At 39.8% G+C, this 22,707-nt stretch overlaps 1 protein-coding gene across 1 annotated transcript in view; it reads left to right on the top strand.

The window, feature by feature from the left end:
* LOC122080619 (brefeldin A-inhibited guanine nucleotide-exchange protein 5) overlaps positions 1 to 20,438 on the top strand; it is a 58,614-nt gene extending 38,176 nt beyond the window's left edge. Inside the window, exons 26-29 of the mRNA XM_042647416.1 lie at positions 14,610 to 14,960; positions 19,451 to 19,617; positions 19,710 to 20,017; positions 20,158 to 20,438. Of these exons, the coding sequence (XP_042503350.1) occupies positions 14,610 to 14,960; positions 19,451 to 19,617; positions 19,710 to 20,017; positions 20,158 to 20,423 (1,092 nt within the window). The 3' untranslated portion in view covers positions 20,424 to 20,438. The remainder of the gene's footprint in view (positions 1 to 14,609; positions 14,961 to 19,450; positions 19,618 to 19,709; positions 20,018 to 20,157) is intronic.
* Positions 20,439 to 22,707: the final 2,269 nt, after the last annotated feature.

Consider the following 22,707-nt stretch of genomic DNA (forward strand, 5'->3'; position numbering starts at 1 on the left):
TTCGGTGTCCCTCGAAACCGAGAAAATTTTGGGCTTGCTAATGATCATGGTTTCGAGGGTGTGGTACATCTCAATCAAGATCAGCATTGGTCCACAATGGATTGATCATCTGTGTCTGATATATCCAGGGAACAATATGTAGGAGCTAGGCTTCAAACCACAATCCACTGGATCAGACAGGGCTGAGGAAATGAGAGTTGACATGATTGAAGTGACTTTTGTCTTATTTTAGATATTAAATTATTTTTATGTTGAAATAGATTGGAATGCAGGCATAGTTGTCACGGCGTCAAGGCGAACCAAGGTGCTGAAGGGCTGTCTAAGCGCTTAGGCGAGAAGGCACCCGTCTTACGGCGAATACGGCGCCAAAAAAGACGTTACTATTTTTTTAATATATCTATAATATCTAGTATAACTGTATAACAATGATATACTTAATTTTAAATTGCTTGTAAAAAATCAAGCCTTTAAGTTATATCAAAATACAAGAAGCACGACTTTAAGCAACATCAAGGGAAAAAAGTACACACTTTAAGCAACATCAAGAGATTAGATATACTTACCTCTATGATGCCCAAAACGAGATCCACAAAGTCCATCATAGACCATGAGTCCATGAACCATGATATTTTAATGTTTAACCCCCTGTCAATTAATACATATAAGTTAGTGATACTAAAACACTAAGCAACAAGAGAAACCTTGTTCCTTAATATATGAGTCATGACTCATGATAGGTGATAGGCTATGGGTTCCAATCCTACCTGGGGAGAATTAAAAACACCTAATGGAAATTAAGAAACATAAAAATAAACCAAAATACTAAACTTTAGTAAGCTTTAAAGTATAAATTTTAAAACAATAAAATAAACCATCAAGCTAAACTTTGTTCTTGTTTAACCATAATCAAGCTAACAAATCAACATCTAATTCTTCTCCCTCCTGTTGTTGTTGATTCATAGAATCAGTTGGCCCATCACCAAAGTCTTCTTCAATATCTTCATCATCACGCACCACATCGTGGACCTCTTCTTCAACTTCATCATCTGATGATTCCTCAATAGTGGCCCTTCCCCTACCACGACGTGTGTAGCAAATATTGGCTGCACTTGTTGATCCTTGAGCCCTCCTAGGTAAATTACGACCCCCCACCGATGTAGATGCACCAACTGCTCTATCAACATCTCCCCATGTGAGGTCGTCTCCAGGATGGACTAAATCTCCATCTTCTTGATCCCCTGTTATCCATTCACTACTCCAATTCATTTCATCAAGAATTAATGGATCACAATTGCTGCCTTTTTCCCTTCTTTCTTGGAACCTTGAATGAAGCCGACGATTGTATTGGATATAGACTAGATCATTCAAGCGCTGATGTTCTAGTCTATTCCTCTTCTTGGTGTGAATCTGAATCCATAAATACTCTTTATTTAAGTCAAGAAATAGATGTAAAAAATATAATTACAAACTAATATACAAGATCATACGTACAAAATCAAATGTGCTCCAATTGCGCTCACAACCGGAAGCGGAGCAACAAAGGCCTAATATGCGTATTGCATATTGTTGAAGCGTAGGGGCCGAAGATCCATGTGTTTGCCACCAAGAGACTATATATAAGGAAAAAATTAGATACACATATTGTTAAATACTTATTAAAATTTAAAAAAAAAAATACTTAGTACTTACTAGGATCCAATGCTCCTTCACCGACTATCCGTTGTTTAAAAGCCAAACTCCTTGAAAAGCTACCTTCACATTTTCTATACAATTGAGACTCACGTATGATCTTGTCTTGCACAGTTAAGTCGGGCACCATTCTTTCAATAACTGACATGAATGCATCTTGTATTTTACATGATTCTTCAAAAGGGACATCATTGATGTAGTCAAAATATTTGCTAGCATTTAGGTAAAAGGCAGCAGCATATAAAGGTCGATCCATTTGGACCTCCCAACGATCATCAATAATTGCTAACACCTTCTTCCATGACCGTTCTTTGTTGGCAAAATTTACTTTTATCTTTTTTTTTGCTATTTCCATTGCCAAATAAACTTCAGGCAATGCAGGCCTCTCATCACCATCTACTAACCTCAAGACAACTAAAATTGGTTGGGATGCTCTTAAGCAATCTAGTACACTGTTCCAGAATGTTTGTGCAAGTATTGTCTCAAGTACTTTCTTACCTGCCTCTGTCTTGGACAACTTAGAACTATTCCAATCATCAGATACAAATAATTGCTTCAAGGCATCCTTGTTCTTGTACAAACTTTGTAGTGTCAAGAATGAGATAGCAAATCTTGTAACTCCAGACCTCACCAGATCTATTCCATTTGTCTTTTTCCTCAAAGCATCAACAAGTTTGTAATGTCTGTAGATAAAACTTGTCATTGTTTTTGCCCTCTCTATTGTTGTTTTATAAGCTTTCAACTTGCCAATGTCCTCTAACATGAGGTCCAAACAATGAGCTGCACAAGGAGTCCAATAAAGCTTACTCCGTTTTTCCATCAACATTCTACCAGTTGCAACATAATTAGCTGCATTGTCTGTTACTACTTGTACCACATTATCCTCCCCAATTTCTTCAATTTTACTATCAAGCAGCTGAAATAACATGGCTGCATATTGAGACTCACTAGATACATCTACAGAGCCCATAAAATAAGTCCCCAATGGACAATTGACAAGGAAATTAATCAAGTGTCTACCTCTCTTGTCAGTCCACCCATCAGACATAAGAGTGCACCCGTGCCTTTTCCAATTATCTTCATATTTCTTCTTGATACAGTCAATCTGAGCTTTTTCATCCTGTAGCAAGGGCACTCTCAACTCATGGTAAGAAGGGGGCTTATATCCTGACCCAAACTGTGCAATGGCTTTAACCATCTCCTCAAAGCTCCTTAACTTGACAGTATTGAATGGGATGCCAGCTTCATAAAACCATTTTGCAACATATGCATTAGTTTTCTTTCTGTCTGCATTTGATCTTAAGCTGCTTTGTATTGTTATCTAGGTAGAACCTTTAGACCTCCTCTCACCAACTATTTCTTCAGGAGTCCGTCTAAGATAAGAATCTATCGGACCCTTTACTGTCATTTGTGTATTAACATTAACTTTATTCCTTTTGGAAGATGTCCCAGAACTTGGTACAAGGTTCCTTATTGAGGAGTCTATAGTTGTGGGCCTTGGTACACCAGACTGGAGTTGCCCTCCACTTTCTATCTCTTCAGGCAAATCATCTCCCTCCTGATGACCAATAGAATAATCCTCATCAAATACATCAGGCTTCCTCTTCTGATTTCGCATGATAGCTTCATGCATCTCTTTAGCGATTGCTGCAGTTGTCTTTGGGCACTTTGATATATCTCCATACCCACCAATTAAATGTTGCTTAAGCCTTTTGATTCCTCCTTTGGCATCTTTTCCACAAAGTGTACATCGCACTAAGTTCTTATCATTAAGATCTGGCCAATATCCATACTTCCACCCGGGGTCTTTTGATTTGGCCTTCCTAGTTGGATCTTTGCTTGGATCATATGTTGATGCGCTAGTGCTAGCAGATGGCCCGCCACTACCACTAGTAGCCATATCTATTTGAATAAACTACAGCACTACATAAACATAAGAAACAACAACAAGAGAAACTAAGTAACAAAAAATAAGAAAAAGCATATCAATCTACAATGCACTTTACAATCTAAAAAATAATAACTAATTCACTAATGCACTAATGCACTAATGCACTAATGCACTAATGCACTAATGCACCAATGCACAACACTAATGCACAACAATAATAATCATGCAATCATAAATTCATAAACAAAATCACAGATTACACTATTACAGTCTATATACTTGCAGGGCAAAATGTTTTGTACATAAAAAGCATGGTTATCACATAAATCAAAAGTATTCTGTATTTTTTCTGTACAGATTACAGCATTTGAGAACATCAGAGGGGAAAAAAAAACCAGATGCAGACGAAGAAGAAGCAGAGGAAGAAGAAGAAGAAGAAAAAAAAAAGACGTAGACGAAGAAGAACCAGAAGAAGAAGAAGAAGAAGAAAAAAAAGAAAAAAAAAGACGTAGACGAAGAAGAAGCAGAGGAAGAAGAGGGAAAAAAGAAAAAAAAAAGAATCGTAGGCGAAGAAGAAGCAGAGGAAGAAGAGGGGGAAAAAAAATCGTAGCTTGAAGACGAAGCAGGGAAGGAAAAAAAAATTACAAACATACATACCTTTTTCTTTGTAATGGCAGAGGACGTTGAAGAGAGAGTCGTAGGGTTGTGTTCAATCGGTCGGTTGAATCACAGCGGTTCTCCGACGATTGTTAGATTGTAATGGCAGTCGCAGAGAGTTCACCGGCCGGTAGAGAGAACCAGAGAAACATGGAGGGCTTTAAAAAAAACCTTGCATGTTTTATTTCCCCCCACCACCAAACTTTTTTTTTTTTTTGTTGTTCACTTGAGAGTAAAATGATTCCATGTATCTCACACCATTTAAAAACCTGTACTTCATCAAATGAAAAATTAAGAATTAGAATATTAAAAACAAATAATTAAGTGAAAGAAAAAAAAAAAAAAAAAAAAAAAACCAAGGCGGTTGCCTTTCATAACAAGTCGTTCAAGGCAACCAAGGCGACGCCTTTATACCAAAGGTGACCGCCTTTTATACTTCAGCAATGGTGTCCCTCGCCCTGGCCCTAAAAAACCGCTTGGACGCTAGGCGACGCCTTGACAACTATGAATGCAGGGAGGTTGGGCCTCAGCACAAAGGTAAAGTAGCTCCATTACCATCAAGTGGTCATGGGTTCGAGTCGGGAAACCACCTCTCAAAAAGCAAGGGTAAGGCTTCGTACATTATGACCTTTCCCAGACCCTGTAGTGGTGGGAGCCTCTTGGACTGGGTACCCCCTTTCTTTTTTTTCTTAGGTTGGAATCCAGGTATGTTGATTGAGCCCAGCCTAGAAATTTGGTGAGGAGAAAAGGGAAAATCGTTGTAATTGGATGTTAATATTGTTCCTGTAGGCAAATATTAGTTTTGCTGTTTAGCTGTTGACATGGTTGGCGCTTCATTTGGCAGGCCATGTTTTCAGCCAATTATAGTCAAGTTTAGAACTCACATTGGAATTCTAATCAAAATTTAGGGAGTTGGCTCCCCCCCCCTCCTTTGACCGCTATCTGGAGTGCCCTTTGACCGCTATCTAAAGTGCCGCCCTGCAGAGCATTGCTAAAAGACCTATTGGGAGTGGCATTATTGTCTCCAGATCTGCTTCCTCTGGGTATGTTCAGTGCCAAGTTGGCTTCGGACCTCATCAGGGCCTGTGGTAGCTTTATGGTTTGACTCAAATGCACAATTTGGTTTGGTTCAAGAGCCACATCCTCTGCCACAACTATGCTATCTGGAGGGTTTTCACCCGTTGTTTCCTTATGCAGTATTTTCTCATCCATTGACATAATCCAGTCTCTCCCCAATGTTGCCTAAGCTGGAATGTCTCGGAATGTGGATCACCTATTTTTGGACTGCCCCTTCTCATGTGTAGTTTGAAATGGTTTACTTGGCAAATGTTGGCTTGGGAGAAGAAGAATTCTGCCCTTTGAGAGAGAATGGATCTGGGTTGACATGTCCTTTGCAGGGAAATCTTGTTATGACATGGTGGGGAAATTAGCTTTTGGTGCTGCTGTCTTCCGTATTTGAATGGAGCGTAACCTCAGAAGGTGGACCTGACCTCTTTTCAAGGTCTCCAGCTCCAGGTCATTGTGTTGACTCTCCTAGAAATAGGCTTATTGTTAATTCCTGGGGCCTCTCTGATGGGGACATCAAAGTGTACAGGAGCAAGAAGAAGAAGAAGCAGCCATCTTTGTGGCTGGAAGAATAGAAAGAAGAAGAAAAAGGAGGAAGAAGGAAAGCTCGATCCAGCCATTCCAATGCTGGATCGAGCCCCTTTCTCTTTCCAGATTTTAGTAGATCTTGTGGGCCCCATTAGTTATTAGTTTAGTAGTTTATTTGTAGTATATTCTTTTCCTTGTTAATCTTTTAATTAATTAGGAAACTACTTTATTGGTTGATTAGTTTTTAGAAAGTCTTTATTTACTAGTTAATTAACTCTTTTTATTTTTAGTAACTAGATTGATATTTATGTAATGGCTTAGGCCACGGTTGAGGTAATGAATGTTAATTGAAAAAAATGCCAAGAGCAAACCCCCAAACCCCTCACGGCTCTCTCTCTCTCTCTCTCTCGTTTTCTCACTTTTCTCTCTCGCCTCTTCCCTCTCTTACTCTCTCGGCTCTCTCTTCTCTCTACTTTCTTGTCTCGCCTCCCTCTATTTCTTTTCAGTCATATTTCTTTTTTTCTGTTGCTGTTTTGTTACTGCTGACCTCACCAATCGATACTCACTGCTGCTGCAACATATTACCACCGTTACAAAACTGCTGCTGCTTCACCTGCTGCCTTTACCTCATTGCTGCTGCTACATATTACTACTGTTACAATACTGCTGCTGCACACTGCTGCCTTTACCTCACTGCTGCTGCTACATACTGCTGCCGTTACAATACTGCTGCTGCTGCACACTGCTGCCATTACCTCATTGCTGCTGCTATACACTGCTGCCATTACATCCCTGCTGCTACTACTCTTGGTTGTTGTTTACCCTCCGCTGGTGCTGCTCTCTCTACAATCGGCTGGATGTATCTTTATCAACTAAAAGTGGACTACAACCTCTTTATTTTGGAGGACCTTGATCTCTTCTTCTCTCCTCAGATTTGAATAGCAGTATGGTAAAGCATTAAACTAAACCCTCCCCACCTCCATTAATCCCTATTATATATTGCAGCCCATTGACGTTGAAGCCTGCCTTTGCCCTTTGTTTATGCCTATTTTATCGATTGTTTGCATATCTAATTTAGGTGTCTAGATGGATTTGTGCTGCACCTAATATTCGTGTGTCGTTTGTTCTCTTCCCCATGTCCCCATTTGAAACTTGAGTAAGAATTTATGTGTTTTTCCGTCTAGATTATTATTGCTTTTGGCTACTTTGTTTATTAGTCTCGTTTTATCTTGCATGCTTAATCGTGTTTGCTGAGATTCTTTGGTCCTATCTACCTAAGCCCCTTGAGTTAACCCTACCTAGCTAGTTAATCTTGTAGGAGACCTAGTCACCTAGGAACCCCCCTACATCATCTTGGTATCAGAGCATGGTTTTGTTTAGGTTGAGGGTAATTAAGTATTGCTGTCCCTTGTTTACATGTCTTATCTTTTGAGGTCTAGTCTCCGTCACCGTTTGTCCGTGGTCGAGTCTGAGCTAAGAGAGCGGTACCATAGATTAAAGGACACCCTTTTCTTTCTTAAGTTGGCGGGACCAAATAGCATTGGACGTTATTCCCTCCAAAAGCATATACTCGAGAGGGAGATTTCTGACCTCAAGATTGAAAGTGCTAACTGCTTATCTCAATTGGAGATCCTGAGTAGACCTTGAGTCTTTGGTGGCAACCGTACCTTTGGCTGCCCATCTCCTTATGTCCACTCGTAGTGGTAGAGCATACTGGGATATGTCTGCCCCTCCTAGCACTGAGCTATCCATCTCCAAGCCCTTACCGATAAGTTGGCTGCGCTCGAGACAAGTGCCCAAAACCCTGATGGACGACAAGGCTGTAACATAACTGGTACTGAACCTAGGGGCGGAGGCCCTAACCCTGAGGAAGTACACGAAAATAACCGGACTGACGGTTATAACCAGATAGGGGATAACTTCCAAGGCCTAAGGCGTGGTAGGGATCAGGTTAGGGGTCGAGGCCCACCGCCAAGACTCCAAACCCAATATAGAGATGATGAGGGCTATGAGCACCATGATAGGGGCTTTGATGTCAGACGGATGATTAAGGTAGACGCCCCTACCTACGATGGTCAGATTGATGCTAGGATCCTTCTAGATTGGATCAAACAGATGGATAGGTACTTCGATTTCTATGATGTGCCAGAGGAAGTCCGCTACTGGTTTGCTAAGTTCAAGCTTATTGGAGCTGCCCAGGACTTCTGGACAGACCTAGAGTACCAGGAGGACCACCTAGGACTTGAGCCAATCCCCACCTGGGTAGAGATGCAAGAGCGGCTCAAGAGGGAATTTTTTCCTATCACTTATAGGCTCCAGTTGTTGAATGAAATTAATACCCTGAAGCAAGGGAAGTTGACTGTGACCGAGTATATGAGCAAGTTCAATGAATTAAAAATTAGAAGCCGTATTCGGGAGGATTTTGAGCAGACACTATCCAGATTCCTTACCGGGATCAACTCCGAAATTCAGTCTCGTATGGCACCCCACCTGGTGCGAGGTGTTCCACAGGCCTTCAGGATAGCCCTTGAGGTGGAATCCTCCATGAGAACTTATTCTCAGAGGAAGAACTTCCAAGTTGGGGAGTCCCAATTTAGAAAACCACCCCAAGGCTCAACTGGATTCCCAGAACCCCCTGCTGCACCACAGCGTCAATTTGACAAGGGTAAAGGAATTTTGGGAGAAGCGCCCAAGAGTATTGGGCAACAACAGTGCTTCAAGTGTCGTGGGTTTGGTCACTTCTCCAGAGAGTGTCCCAATAAGAATCTTTATGTAGGAGAGCAGACCCCTGAGGAAAGTGACCAAGAGGGTTTTCAGGACCATGAGTATGAGGACCATAGGCCAGATGAGACCATATCTGATGAGGACACCGAGGAGGCCGGTGATCTCAAGCTCGGCATTGTGCGTTGCATGGTCTCACAACCTAAGAATAGCGACGATTGGTGACGAACTAATATTTTCATCACCTACACATGTCATCAGGGCAAGAACTGCCGCGTCGCTATAGACAGCGGGAGTTGCATGAATGTGGTCGCCAAGAGCACTGTTGCTTGAATGGGCCTCGAACCCGAACCCCACCCCAAGCCTTAAAAGGTTGCCTGGGTTGATCAGTCCACCATTCCCGTAAATCTGAGGTGTCTAGTTCCCCTACACTTTGCAGGATATGAGGATCGAGTGTGGTGTGATGTCTTAGAGATGGATGTTGCCCACATCATTCTAGGTAGGCCCTGGTTATATGACCGGGATGTCACCAATTACGGGAAGTCTAACACTTATGTCTTTGAGTTCAAAGGGAAGAAGATCAGACTGACACCCAGTCCCCCTAGGGAAGTTAGGGTTCCAGAACACAAGGGAAGTACATCCAAACACGCCCCCACCAAAACACTCAACATTTTAAATCAACAACAATTTGAAGGAGAGTGTCACGAGTCAGGGGTGATTTATGCTCTAGTTGCCATACAGAGTAATACCGATAGGTCATGCTTATTCACTGAGGCTCCTAGAGAAGTGCAACCCTTGTTGAGAAAATTCGAGAGGCTATTCCCTGAGGAACTACCTGATGAGTTACCGCCTATGCGTGACATCCAGAACGCTATTGACTTGGTTCTAGGATCCTCTCTCCCGAACTTACCCCATTACCGAATGAATCCCAAAGAACACGCCGAACTCAAACGACAAGTGGATGAACTGTTGCAAAAGGGATTCATTAAGGAAAGCCTTAGCCCGTGTGCTGTACCTGCCTTGCTCACGCCAAAGAAAGATGGCACCTGACGTATGTGTGTTGATAGTAGGGCCATCAATAAGATCACCATCAAGTATAGGTTCCCTATCCCTAGGCTTGATGACATGTTGGATATGATGGCCAACTCTTCGATCTTTTCGAAGAGTGATCTCAAGAGCGGGTACCACCAGATTAGGGTCAGGCCGGGAGATGAGTGGAAGACAGCTTTCAAGATGAAGGATGGCCTCTTTGAGTGGTTAGTCATGCCTTTTGGCTTGTCAAATGCACTTAGCACTTTCATGAGGGTAATGAATCCAACCATTCATTGGCAAGTTCCTTATGGTTTACTTTGATGACATCCTCATCTATAGTAAGACCCTGTCTTCCCACTTGGATCACTTACAAAAGGTTTTTCATGTGCTCTCACAAGAGAAACTCTTTGTCAACCTCAAGAAGTGCACCTTCATGAGTGATCAAGTCATCTTCCTGGGATTTGTTGTGTCAGCTCAGGGAGTATCTGCTGACCTTGAGAAGGTGAGGGCGGTTGTAGAGTGGCCTGAGCCAACTAACATTCATGAAGTACGAAGCTTCCATGGTTTAGCCACTTTCTACAGAAGGTTTATCTACCGGTTTAGTTCTATTATGTCTCCTATCACCGATTGTATGAAAAAGAAGGAGTTTCAATGGACTAAGAGTGCTACGAAGGCCTTTAATGAGATTAAAAAGCTTATGACTGAAGCTCCAGTCCTGCGCCTCTCAGATTTCTCTAAGGTCTTCGAAGTTAACTGTGATGCATCTGGTATTGGGATAGGTGGTGTCCTAGGACAAGAGGGCCACCCTGTTGCCTATTTTAGTGAGAAGCTTAATGAAGCTAGGCAACGATATTCTACATACGACAAGGAATTCTATACGGTTGTCCAATCATTGCGCTATTGGCGACATTACCTTTTACCGCAAGAATTCGTACTATTCTCTGACCACCAAGCTCTGAGGTACCTTAGTGCCCAGCAGAAACTCAATCAGAGGCATGCCAAGTGGGTTGAGTTCCTCCAAGAGTACACTTTTGTACTCAAGCACATGCCTGGTGTCGAGAATACTGCTGCAGATGCATTGAGCCGAGTGAACATGTTCCTCAGTCGCACCAATGCTAGGAGTCGGGCTAGTGCGCTACTCCAAGCAATGAGTGCAGAGGTTGTAGGGTTCGAGCGAGTCAAGGACAAATACCCCACCTGTCCTGATTTTAATGAGCCGTTCACTTCCTTGAGTGAAGGCAAACCAGTCAACCGCTAGGACTACCTACTTAGGGAGGGCTTTCTTTTTAAGGAAGCAAGTTGTGCATTCCCAGGACTTCACTCCGAGATTTCCTGATCTGGGAATTGCATGCTGGGGGAGTCGCTGGCCACTTCGGTCGCGATAAGACCATCACCCTCGTTGAGGACCGATTCTTTTGGCCAGGACTGAAGAGGGATGTTGCTAGAGTTGTGGGTCAGTGCAGGACATGCCAAACCGCCAAACAACAAAAGTAAAACACGGGTTTGTACACTCCCCTACTCGTTCCCCATTCCCCTTGGCAGGACCTTAGCATGGACTTTGTGCTTGGTCTACTAAGAACTTCGAGAGGCCATGATTCTGTTTATGTGGTTGTTGACCGCTTCTCGAAGATGGCCCATTTTATCCTATGCTCTAAGACTTTCGATGCATCTATAGTAGCCAAACTTTTCTTTAAGGAGGTTGTCAAGTACCATGGGTTACCCCTCACCATAGTGTCCGATAGGGATGTTAAGTTCACTAGTCATTTTTGGAGGACCCTATGACGGATGATGGGCACGAAACTCTGTTTCTCCTCAACTTTCCACCCTCAGACTGATGGCCAAACCGAGGTTGTCAATAGGAGTTTAGGGAATTTATTGCGTTGCCTCATAGGAGAACACCTTACCAGTTGGGATCGAGTCCTTAGCCAGGCCGAGTTTGCATATAACAGTTCTAAGAACCGTACCACTGGTCTGTCCCCCTTTGAGATCTGTTCAGGATACCAGCCTCGGGCACCCATAGACCTTATCCTAGTCGTGTCTAGTTCTAGGACCTCCTAGTCAGCCGAATCTTTTGCTCAGCATATACATGATTTGCATGCAGGTATAAGGAGACAGATAGCACTGAGCAATGAGCAATACAAATCGAAGGCAGATGTGCACAGAAGGCTACAAGAGTTTTAAGAGGGTGATATGGCGATGGTAAGAATCAAGCCACAACGTTTTGTTAGGGGAAAAGCGAGCAAGCTACATGCTCGTAGCACAGGTCCGTTCAAGGTACTCAAGAGGATAGGTGCCAATGCGTATGTTCTTGATCTGCCAACTAGCATGGAGATCAGCAATATTTTCAATGTTGAATACCTAGTCCCATACCATGGTACCTCTACCTTCACCTCTTTTTATCCTGATGACCTTGAAGACTTCCCTTTCAACATTGATGAGAAATCTGAGCCAAGCCAACCACTTTCCCCCACCTCGTTACCACCTGTGCCTCAGGTCACGAGGAGAACTGAAGAAATTGAGGAAATCCTTGATGAGAGGGTTGTGTCCACACACACTGGAGGTTCTAGAGAGTTCTTGGTCAAGTGGCATGGACGTCCGGAAATTGACAACACCTGGATCACAATGCAAGAAGCCCAACAACTCAACCCAGACCTACTTGAGTATTACATGAGCTTTAATTCACCAGAGGTGAATTCTTCCAAGCCGGGGAGAGTTGATGGGGACATCAAAGTGTACAGGCGCAAGAAGAAGAAGAAGCAACCATCTTTGTGGCTGGAAGAATAGAAAGAAGAAGAAGAAAAGGGAGGAAGAAGGAAAGCTCGATCCAGCCATTCCAACGCTGGATCGAGCCCCTTTATCTTTCCAGATTTTAGTAGATCTTGTGGGCCCCATTAGTTATTAGTTTAGTAGTTTATTTGTAGTATATTCTTTTCCTTGTTAATCTTTTAATTAATTAGGAAACTACTTTATTGGTTGATTAGTTTTTAGAAAGTCTTTATTTACTAGTCAATTAACTCTTTTTATTTTTAGTAACTAGATTGATATTTATGTAATGGCTTAGGCCACGGTTGAGGTAATGAATGTTAATTGAAAAAAAGGCCAAGAGCAAACCCCCAAACCCCTCACGGTTCTCTCTCTCTCTCTCTCTCTCTCTCGTTTTCTCACTTTTCTCTCTCGCCTCTACCCTCTCTTACTCTCTCGGCTCTCTCTTCTCTCTGCTTTCTTGTCTCGCCTCCCTCTCTTTCTTTTCAGTCTTATTTCTTTTTTCCTGCTGCTGTTTTGTTACTGCTGACCTCACCAATCGATGCTCACTGCTGCTGCAACATATTACCGCCGTTACAAAACTACCGCCGCTGCTTCACCTGCTGCCTTTACCTCACTGCTGCTGCTACATATTACTGCTGTTACAATATTGCTGCTGCTGCACACTGCTGCCTTTACCATACTGCTGCCGTTACAATACTGCTGCTGCTGCACACTGCTGCCATTACCTCATTGCTGCTGCTATACACTGCTGCCATTACATCACTGCTGCTACTACTCTTGGTTGTTGTTTACCCTCCGCTGGTGCTGCTCTCTCTACAATCGGCTGGATGTATCTTTATCAGCTAAAAGTGGACTACAACCTCTTTATTTTGGAGGACCTTAATCTCTTCTTCTCTCCTCAGATTTGAATAGCAGTATGGTAAAGCATTTAACTAAACCCTCCCCACTTCCATTAATCCTTATTATATATTGCAGCCCATTGACGTTGAAGCCTGCCTTTGCCCTTTGTTTATGTCTATTTTATCGATTGTTTGTATATCTAATTTAGGTGTCTAGATGGATTTGTGCTGAACCTAATATTCGTGTGTCATTTGTTCCCTTCCCCATGTCCCCATTTGAAACTTGAGTAAGAATTTATGTGTTGTTCCATCTAGATTATTATTGCTTTTGGCTACTTTGTTTATTAGTCTCGTTTTATCTTGCATGCTTAATCGTGTTTGCTGAGATTCTTTGGTCCTATCTACCTAAGCCCCTTGAGTTAACCCTACCTAGCTAGTTAATCTTGTAGGAGACCTAGCCACCTAGGAACCCCCCCTACATCACTCTCCCCTTCTATTCTCCAAATTCAGTCCTCCCCCCTTTGTAAAGGCTGGGTTATGTTTGTTCTTCTCTTCATTGATAATGAATGGGAAAAAAAAAGAGTGGTTTTTTCTTGGCAGCATGCCAAGAGAGAGATTTCCTTTCTACCATGTGGCAACAATGGAGGTGGAGTTATGTGGACAGATTGACCACATGGTCTTGTGCACATTGCAAAATAGAGGTTTGAAAATCCAATTGAAAATTTGAAAAGCGAATATGCCAGTACATTGGAGGGTATATGATTGAATTTGAATCTAAAATTTTACACACAGCTGATCCGTGCCATTTCCTATATGTCCATGGTGAGATTTTCCACATCATCTACCATGTGGTACAAGAAGGCAAGCAGTGAAGAGGGAACCTGTTCACTGTGCAATCCAGAGAAGCTTTTTCCTTTTTTTTTTTTCTTTTTTAGGATAAACATATAAGAGTATGATTTTATCAATAGATGTGCTTAGGTATCTCTGTTTTCTGTTATTCTTTTATATTCATGAGTTGAATTTACTTACTATTTTATCGTTACAATATTCTGTATAGCAACTCCAATAAAAAATAGACTTGTGAAAAAATTAATGAAATAAGATTCATTGACAGAATTTCATGATTAATTATGTATCAAATAACCTTCTTCAAATGTACTGTACGAGTAGTTGATTTCTCTCCCTTTGTGTTTTCTTTTCTGGGTTTCTGGTTTCAATGGATCTCAATGAATGGTCGAACCATTGCAGGCTGTTATTGCAGTTAGAAAGTTACATTTTCTTAATTATGTCAATCATTCATTCATGACTTTTTCTCTATTTTTGTCTACAGTGCTCAGCCAATGGTGCTTTGTGGTTGATAAATATATCCCTAATTGAATCCCTAATTGAAAGTGCTTCTTGTTACCCTCCTTGTTCTACAGGGCCTTATACCAGGTGGGGCTTTGAAACCCATTGATGCAGATTCAACTTTCGATGTCACTGAGCACTATTGGTTTCCAATGCTGGCCGGTTTGTCTGACCTAACGTCAGATCCCAGAGCAGAGGTCAGAAACTGTGCACTTGAGGTGCTATTTGATTTATTAAATGAGAGAGGTCACAAGTTCTCTTCAGCATTTTGGGAGAGTATCTTCCACCGTGTACTGTTTCCAATTTTTGATCACGTGAGGCATGCTGGAAGGGATAACATAGTGTCTTCTGGTGAGGAGTGGCTTCATGAGACAAGTATTCACTCACTTCAGTTGCTCTGCAATCTTTTTAACACTTTCTACAAGGTATTAACCATTATTGTCATGGTATTCAGAGCTGTATGTGTTCCAAGTCTTGAAATTCTATGATCTGATATTATGAGTTTTCTCTTGATTGTTGTTTATTGCCTATTGATGTGACCTGTACTTTAGCATTTCTTTTTTATTGCATTGTTTGTATGTATTGTATTGCAGATTGATACATATATGTGCTGTATCTGACCTTGGATGCCTTCATATACCAGTAGGGCTTCTCCACCTAGTAGCTTGAGCTTTTGTGTTGGACACTTCAATATCCTTAATTATTTTTGTTAGAAGTCTATCGAGGGAAAGGAGGTGTCTAGCGCAAGTCGCGGACTCCTCCCTTGGGTTTTCCTAGTCCTACTAGGACTATGGGTTTCCCTAATCGTATTAGGACTGTCCTAGTCATATTAAGACTGAATATAATTAGAAGTTAGCAATTAGTATTAGTTTCGTATTTGTTCTATTTTGCTATTTTCTATTCCTTGTAGGACTTGTAATAACTATCTTTCCTATTCCTAGTAGGACTTGTAATAGCTATTCTATTTAATGAATGAAGGAGGGCAGCCCCGATATAATTGGTTGAGACTCCCTTTGCTCTACAATCGCAGGTCTCTCTTTCCCTCTCTTTCTTCTCTTCTCTTTACATGGTATTAGAGCTTAACAAGTTGCTAGTTTGAGAGTCGTTCAAAGGTATCATGCTACTGATGGAGCTCTAGTTCTTAGAGAAAAATAAGAACTAGGGTCTCAATGAAGGTTTGATGCAAATCATTCTTGATTTTGTTCGTGTCTTCTACTTTTGAATTTGTCTTGAATCGATTTTCTCCTGTAGTCTGGTATCGTCTGTCTGAAGTTGGTTTTGTCTGACTTGGTTTGCGACTAGGTAGTCAAAAGGACTGATTCACCAATGGTTTATGGTGTTGGGATCTTCTTGCTGAAGCCATCCCTACTATGAAAACACATCAGATTTTGAATCTGATTTCTGCTCTTCCGTTGTTGGTTTCGTCTCAAGGAAGGAGACGATGGTTTCGTCCTTAACTGCTGGTTTTTTCAAGGAGGAAGTTCTTGATTGTGACCCCTTTGCTTTGATAGCTGTTGGTTTTGCGGAGATGATTGCTTCACTTTGTTGCTGGGTTTTTCTTCACAGATTTACTATCATCAAGGGGAGATTGGAAATTATTTTATTATGATGCTCTTTGTTATGGGACTCTTTGTGATGGTGGTGGTTTGAAATTATTTGTCCTTCTGTATTGCTACACATAAGGGGGAGATTCAAATTATTATCTACTCGATTTGATTAATTTTCTGCTTAAGATTATGTTTGCTCAAAATTATTTTGTTTGAAGACGTATTTGTTCATGTTAATCCTCAACAACTATTTTATCTTTTGAAGATCGTATATTCAGCGACCTGATACTGTTTTGCATGTTCAACAACCTGTTGTTTGGTCTTCAATGACATGATGTTGCCTCCTTATCTGTGGAATTTTCTGTGAGACTTCTGTTTTGGGAGATCTCTGTTTGAGGCTCGTGAGTGTTTTTGTTGTAGCTATTGAGAGCTACAATTTCTATTGGAGTGCTTTATTTGGGAAGGTCTTTTGATGTAGCTATTGGATGCTGCACTTTTTGTTGGGGTGCCTTCTTTGGGAAGGGCTTTTGTTGGTATTGGAGTTGCTGATGGCTTTATGATGGTTGATTGAAGTACTTTTTGTGCTCGATGGAGTTCTTGTTGGTCTAAGCTGGAGCTTTCTGTTGCTATGTGTATGCTAAAACTTGAGGGGAGTGTTAGAAGTTTATCGAGAAGGAGGAGGAGTCTAGCGCGAGTCACAAACTCCTTCCTTGGGTTTTCCTAGTCCTATTAAGACTATGGGTTTTCCTAATCCTATTAGGACTATCCTAGACCTATTATTACTAAATATAATTAGAAGTTAGTAATTAATATTAGTTTCCTATTTTGTTATTTCCTATTCCTAGGTGGACTTTTAATAGCTATCTTTAATATTCCTAGTAGGACTTGTAATAGCTATTCTATTTGATGCGGCCCCAATATAATTGATTGGGACTCTCTTTGCTCCACAATCGCATGTTTCTCTTTCTCTCTCTTTTTCTTCTCTTCTCTTTACAATTTTTAGTATATATATTATTTTTTTTTTCAGTTTTTGGTAAAAAAGAGAACCTGATTTAGGTTATGATTATGTCAAAAAGGTTAGAACTGAAATTAAGTCATTTAAATATTGACTTTGGTGATGTTGGCCAAGCAACTGAAATATTTCGGTCATTGAGATGTTGATTTTGGTGTTGGCCAAAATCGTGTAATCTTTTGGTGACTTGGATTAAGTGTGGCAAACTCTATGTTTGATGTTCGATATTAGATGTCGGTCCCATTGAAATTGAAATGTTCTGGTCAAAACTGTTGAAATTTTCAAAATTTACAACCGTAGCCTTCATTATGCATAGGGCTTTTCTTATTGACACCCCTTAAGGTTCCAATTAATTTGTAACCTTATATTTTTCCCTTTTAGTAAACACTTATTTTTTCCGATGAGATTAAATCCTGTCATTTCTCATGTGTACTCAAAATATTTCAAGACAAAAGACAGATTTTAGTAATGATATAATTTTTTTCGGATGAATAATTTTTTTTGGATGAATTAATAATGATATAATTACAATTCACTTTGAAATTATTTTGGAAGTATTTTTATTTAATTATTCTTTTGTTTTTCGATTTGAAGAACTTTTGGGAATAAGACAAAAGGGGCAATCAAAAGAAGGTTGCAAGTTCTAAATACATCTATAGAGATGTCATTTAGACAGTCCCTTGTGTATATTTCTTGTTGCTAACTCCTTGCATGTATTATTGACATGATTATTTTGGCTGCCTAACAACAGCTAGATGCCACAAGTTTATGAGTTGAAATATTTAATTCATATCCTCTCAGGCATTGATTAGCTATGCTATTTGGATACTAAGAAATAGAATCCGGACCTGTGTCCGAACTTTGTCGATACAGATTCTGAAATAAACATGGCACCCCTTTATTTTTATGATATCAAATAATTTTTCAAATCCATAGTTAACTTTAGATCATCCCTGTCAAAAATAGTAAAATTAATAATTAATAATAAGTCAAATGTTACTTATATTTGAATAGTTCTCTTTTATAGAACTTACTGGACTTTTTACGCCAATTTATGGTATTAGAGTAGTTTTAAAATTTTAAATAGTTACTAGGGCTCTAGGATGGGCATACGGTTACTTTGTATTTTTTAATCCCATATTTGACTCTTTGTAATGAACCGTGTATAATGTTTAACATTTGATAATTATGACATGGTATATAATTTTGTGTATTCATTCCTAATGCATATATAAGTTATTTAATTGAATTATGTGTGTTCTAGTGCTAAATTTTGTGTGGAATAGGCCATATTGAAGAATGTATACACCAACATACAACGTATACTACCAAACTTCCAAATTAAAACTACCTGTTTGTTTGGGAGAAATGGTTAGGCTGTCAATGTGACATGCGCTCTTTATTTATAATAAATGATGGACAGATACAAGTACCATTATGCCTCTGTGGACGAATTTTCCCTTATACCCATATTACACCCCTATTACAAAACTCCCCATCAAGTTGGTGCTAAATATCACACATGCCCAACTTGCACACTATAGGATAAAACAACATACCACTTTAGCCCTTGGTAAACACATCATTGAGTTGATCAGCCGATTAACAAAAGGAATGCATAATTGAGTTGATCACCCGATCCACATGGTTGGTGCAATCGTGCTGGACTGGATTGTGAGTAATGCTAATGACAAATTTGTTGTCACAAGTAACATTATAGACAAGAAAACAAGGTGATCCAAATTTTTCAGAGACCTTGAAGCCATATCAATTCACAAATGCTATGAGGCATAGCAGGAAACTCAGCTTCAACATTGGAACGAGCAACCACTGCTTGCTTCTTACTCTTTCAAGTGACTAGGTTGCATCCAACAAAAACCATAACCTATGGTAGAATGCCGATCATCTAGAGAACTAGCCCAATCAGCATCAGTGAAGGCAGCAATATCAGATCAGATAAACAGTCAATAGGAGAGGAAGAAAAGAAGAGAAGAAGAAAAGTCAATGAGAGGGAGAAGAGACTCACGGTAGGCTTGGAATACCCTTTACTATACTCCTTATTAGTATAAACCATGAAAATATTACCCTTATGAAGAAAGTAACTCCCAAACTACGTCTACCAATAGAACTAGACACTATACTCTACCAGTAGGAGAGATTATACAATAATAATCTCAGCAGTATTTAGAAGCATGGTTCAAATTAAAATTTTAATTTCCTGAGTTGCTCAATCACCTTGGATTAGGGCAGGGGTCTCTATTTTCTCATTTTGTTTAATTTATTTCTTTAACTATGTTTAAATTCTGTATAAATGATATTCACTGCAACTTGATCTCTTTCTTCATATTGTCTACAGGAGGTCTGCTTTATGCTACCACCCCTGCTGGGTTTGTTGTTGGATTGTGCCAAAAAGACTGATCAATCTGTGGTATCAATTTCTCTGGGTGCTTTGGTTCACCTCATCGATGTTGGAGGTCACCAATTCAGTCACAGTGACTGGGATACTCTGCTAAAAAGCATAAGGTTGATAGTGTTTCTTACTTTCTTTTGTGTTCTGTCATCAGCTTTTATTTGGTTACATATCCTTTTATTTATTTAAACATATTGATCGACAGAGATGCTTCGTACACAACCCAACCACTTGAGCTGCTCAATTCATTGGGTTTTGAAAACTCAAAGAGGCATTTGGTGCTATCTATGGATTCAGAGGTCAACATAAGTGAAAGCCCAACTCAAAGGCCTGTGGATAATGGGAAATCGGATGGTCTCAGGTCTGTTAGTGGTAGTGGTGAGGATGAAAAAGTAGTTGGACAGGCATCCTCTGGTATTGGTGGTGACAGTCCTGGAAAGTATCCCAGTACATCAATCTTGCACCATCATGGTCAAGAAAAAGATTCGCCAATAAACCTGGAGGAATCTGAAGGTTTGCAGTTATGACATGTTCTTTAAATAACTGGAAGATATCCTTGTGTCCATGTGAAAAAAACAAAAAGAATCACATTGTATATAATAAATTTAAAGCTGATATATATATATATATATATATATATATTTTCCTTATAGGTCTGCCATCACCATCAGGAAGAGCTCCAAAACCTGCTGAAGCTAGTGGTCTCCAGCGAAGTCAAACATTGGGCCAAAGGATTATGGGGAATATGATGGACAATCTCTTACTTCGAAGTCTTACCTCTAAGTCTAGGAGTCCTCCCTCAGATGTGCTTGTACCTTCGTCCCCAGTCAAGGTAATTGTGACTGCTATATTTAAGTTATTTACTTACATTGATTACTTCCCTCTTATTGAAAACACTAAGTTGGTTTGGGGATGCTGAGTTTATTTTTATTTTTTCTTGTTCCTTTTGGCCATTTCAATCGTATACTTTGTCTTTCATTTATGTTCGAGCTGCATAAAAGATGAAATGGGAAGAGATGAAACATGAACTGAAGAATAAGTACCTCTCAGAACATATCCAAAGAAAGCTCTCCCTTCAACAAGATTACAACTAAAAGACATTTACAGTTGAAGAGAACTTGAAACATTTATTAAGTCGAATGACTGCTCTTGAGCAAAAAGTTGAAGCCAAATTTGGTCCACTCTACCCTCCACCCTCCACCTCCAAGGGATTTTAAAATGTTGAGGTTAGGTGACAGGGCTGGTATAAATTAAGCTCCTCCGACATGCCCTTGAGTGCACTATAATAATCACCAATTGATTTACCATTCTGTTTGAAGGGGAAGAACTTTTCATAGAGATCATACAATTGAGACATTTTTTTATCCTGAGAGAGACTCTTTTTTTGAGATCATTCGAGACACCATTAGCAGTGATGGCTCCATGTTGTTCCAGTCATACAAAGAGAGTATCATTTCTATTCTTTATAATCATTAGAGTCTGGAGGTGTAGGGTTATGAATCAAATTGTAGTAAATGATTGGAGGCACAACTAAGGCTCCGTTTGGTATCGTTTCTGTTCCAGAAACTCCGTTTCGTGTCAGAAACGGAAATTTCAGTTTCTGTGTCAAAACGCCGTTTTTAAACGATTTAAAGCTGTTTGGTGAATCTGTTTCTAGAACAGTTTCAGAACCAAGAAACGACATTTCTGCCGTTTGGTAATGCTTGTTTCAGAAACAGTTTTTTTTTTTACTTTTCTTTTAAGTCAATAATTACAAAAATAACATTAAAATACTATAAGCATATAAATTTTTTTGGGACAATAAAATATTACACACCAATGAAAAAAAACATGGTTTCCAAAGGATGAATAAAATACAGTATTAACAATGCCTTGTGCAAGTTAACTATTACATAATTCCCCAAATTTTCACTTTTTTCCCTAGTCTAAAGACTTGAATGCATGGAGGATGTCTTTCATCTTATTTGTTTGGTCCTCTAATCCTTTAAGTGTCCCTTCCAGATATCCTTTCATGTACTCGTTTGAAACGGAAAGTGGTCTGGATGATGTTGATGTTGAGCTTGAGCTTTCTGAACATAATGTATGTTGTATGGTAGAGATATATGTTTCATCTTTCAACTATACAAACATACCACATCCACGGTTATCAGCCTATATCAAATAATAGATGTGATTAGGGTCGTTGAAATTTAACATCGAATTAAACAAAAATCATAAATTATCTATAGGTATAGGTCAATCGTAGAAATAAATTACCCCAGTTGAACTTGGACAACATAGAAAATACTGTCCCTTGTTTGGACCTTTCATCGCAGTTCGTACTTTGCATTGACCTTTACCACATCTACATAGATGTAATTGGTCCACCCACATGAAAAAATTACATGAATCTTCACACTTGAAAAATTCTCTTCCAATATTTTTACCCGACTTGGTTGTATATTTACCACAACTCTTCCCACAAATTTCACAAGTTGCTATCATGAGTGGGGGCATAGAAGAAGTCATCTGTAACAGAAATTTATTTATCAAAAAAGTTAATATAGCATCCAAATATGACATTCATAATAATATATCAACTTGTACCACATATATAAATGTACCATAAAACAAGTACTACGAGGGTGGAAACATCAATTCAGGTTTTCAGTTTTGGCAAAATAGTTATCGGTTTTAGTTTTCAACTAGTTCTGGCATCCTTTGCTGTCTAGCCATTGCATTTGTAATTCTTAGCCTAGTGGCATTCATCTCTTTTGCTCGATTTCGTTGACTTGATTGTATTGTAGAATGATCAACGAAATCTTCATGTGGCGGATTCAAGTCATCTTCTGCAACTTTTAAATCATCGCTCATCCCCACGAATTCTGCATCAGCAATATGCTCTTCTCGAATATAGTTGTGTAGCCCACAATATGCCAGTACGATTGATGCCTGAGTTTCCACTGGGAACTGATGCATTAGCCTTAAAATTTTAAATTTGTTCTTCAATACCCCAAATGTGCATTCAATAACATTTCGAAGTGATGAATGTCTATAATTGAACAACTCTTTCGTTGTTCTTGGGGATCTTCTACGCCCTTTATAGTCCGGTAGATGGTATCTCTCACCCTGAAATGGTGTCAAAAATCCAGATTGGCTAGCATACCCAGAGTCGACAACATAATACTTTCCTACAGACAAAAAATAATATATATTATTACGTA

This window comes from Macadamia integrifolia, chromosome 1, assembly GCF_013358625.1.
Source record: "Macadamia integrifolia cultivar HAES 741 chromosome 1, SCU_Mint_v3, whole genome shotgun sequence".
Taxonomy (NCBI): domain Eukaryota; kingdom Viridiplantae; phylum Streptophyta; class Magnoliopsida; order Proteales; family Proteaceae; genus Macadamia; species Macadamia integrifolia.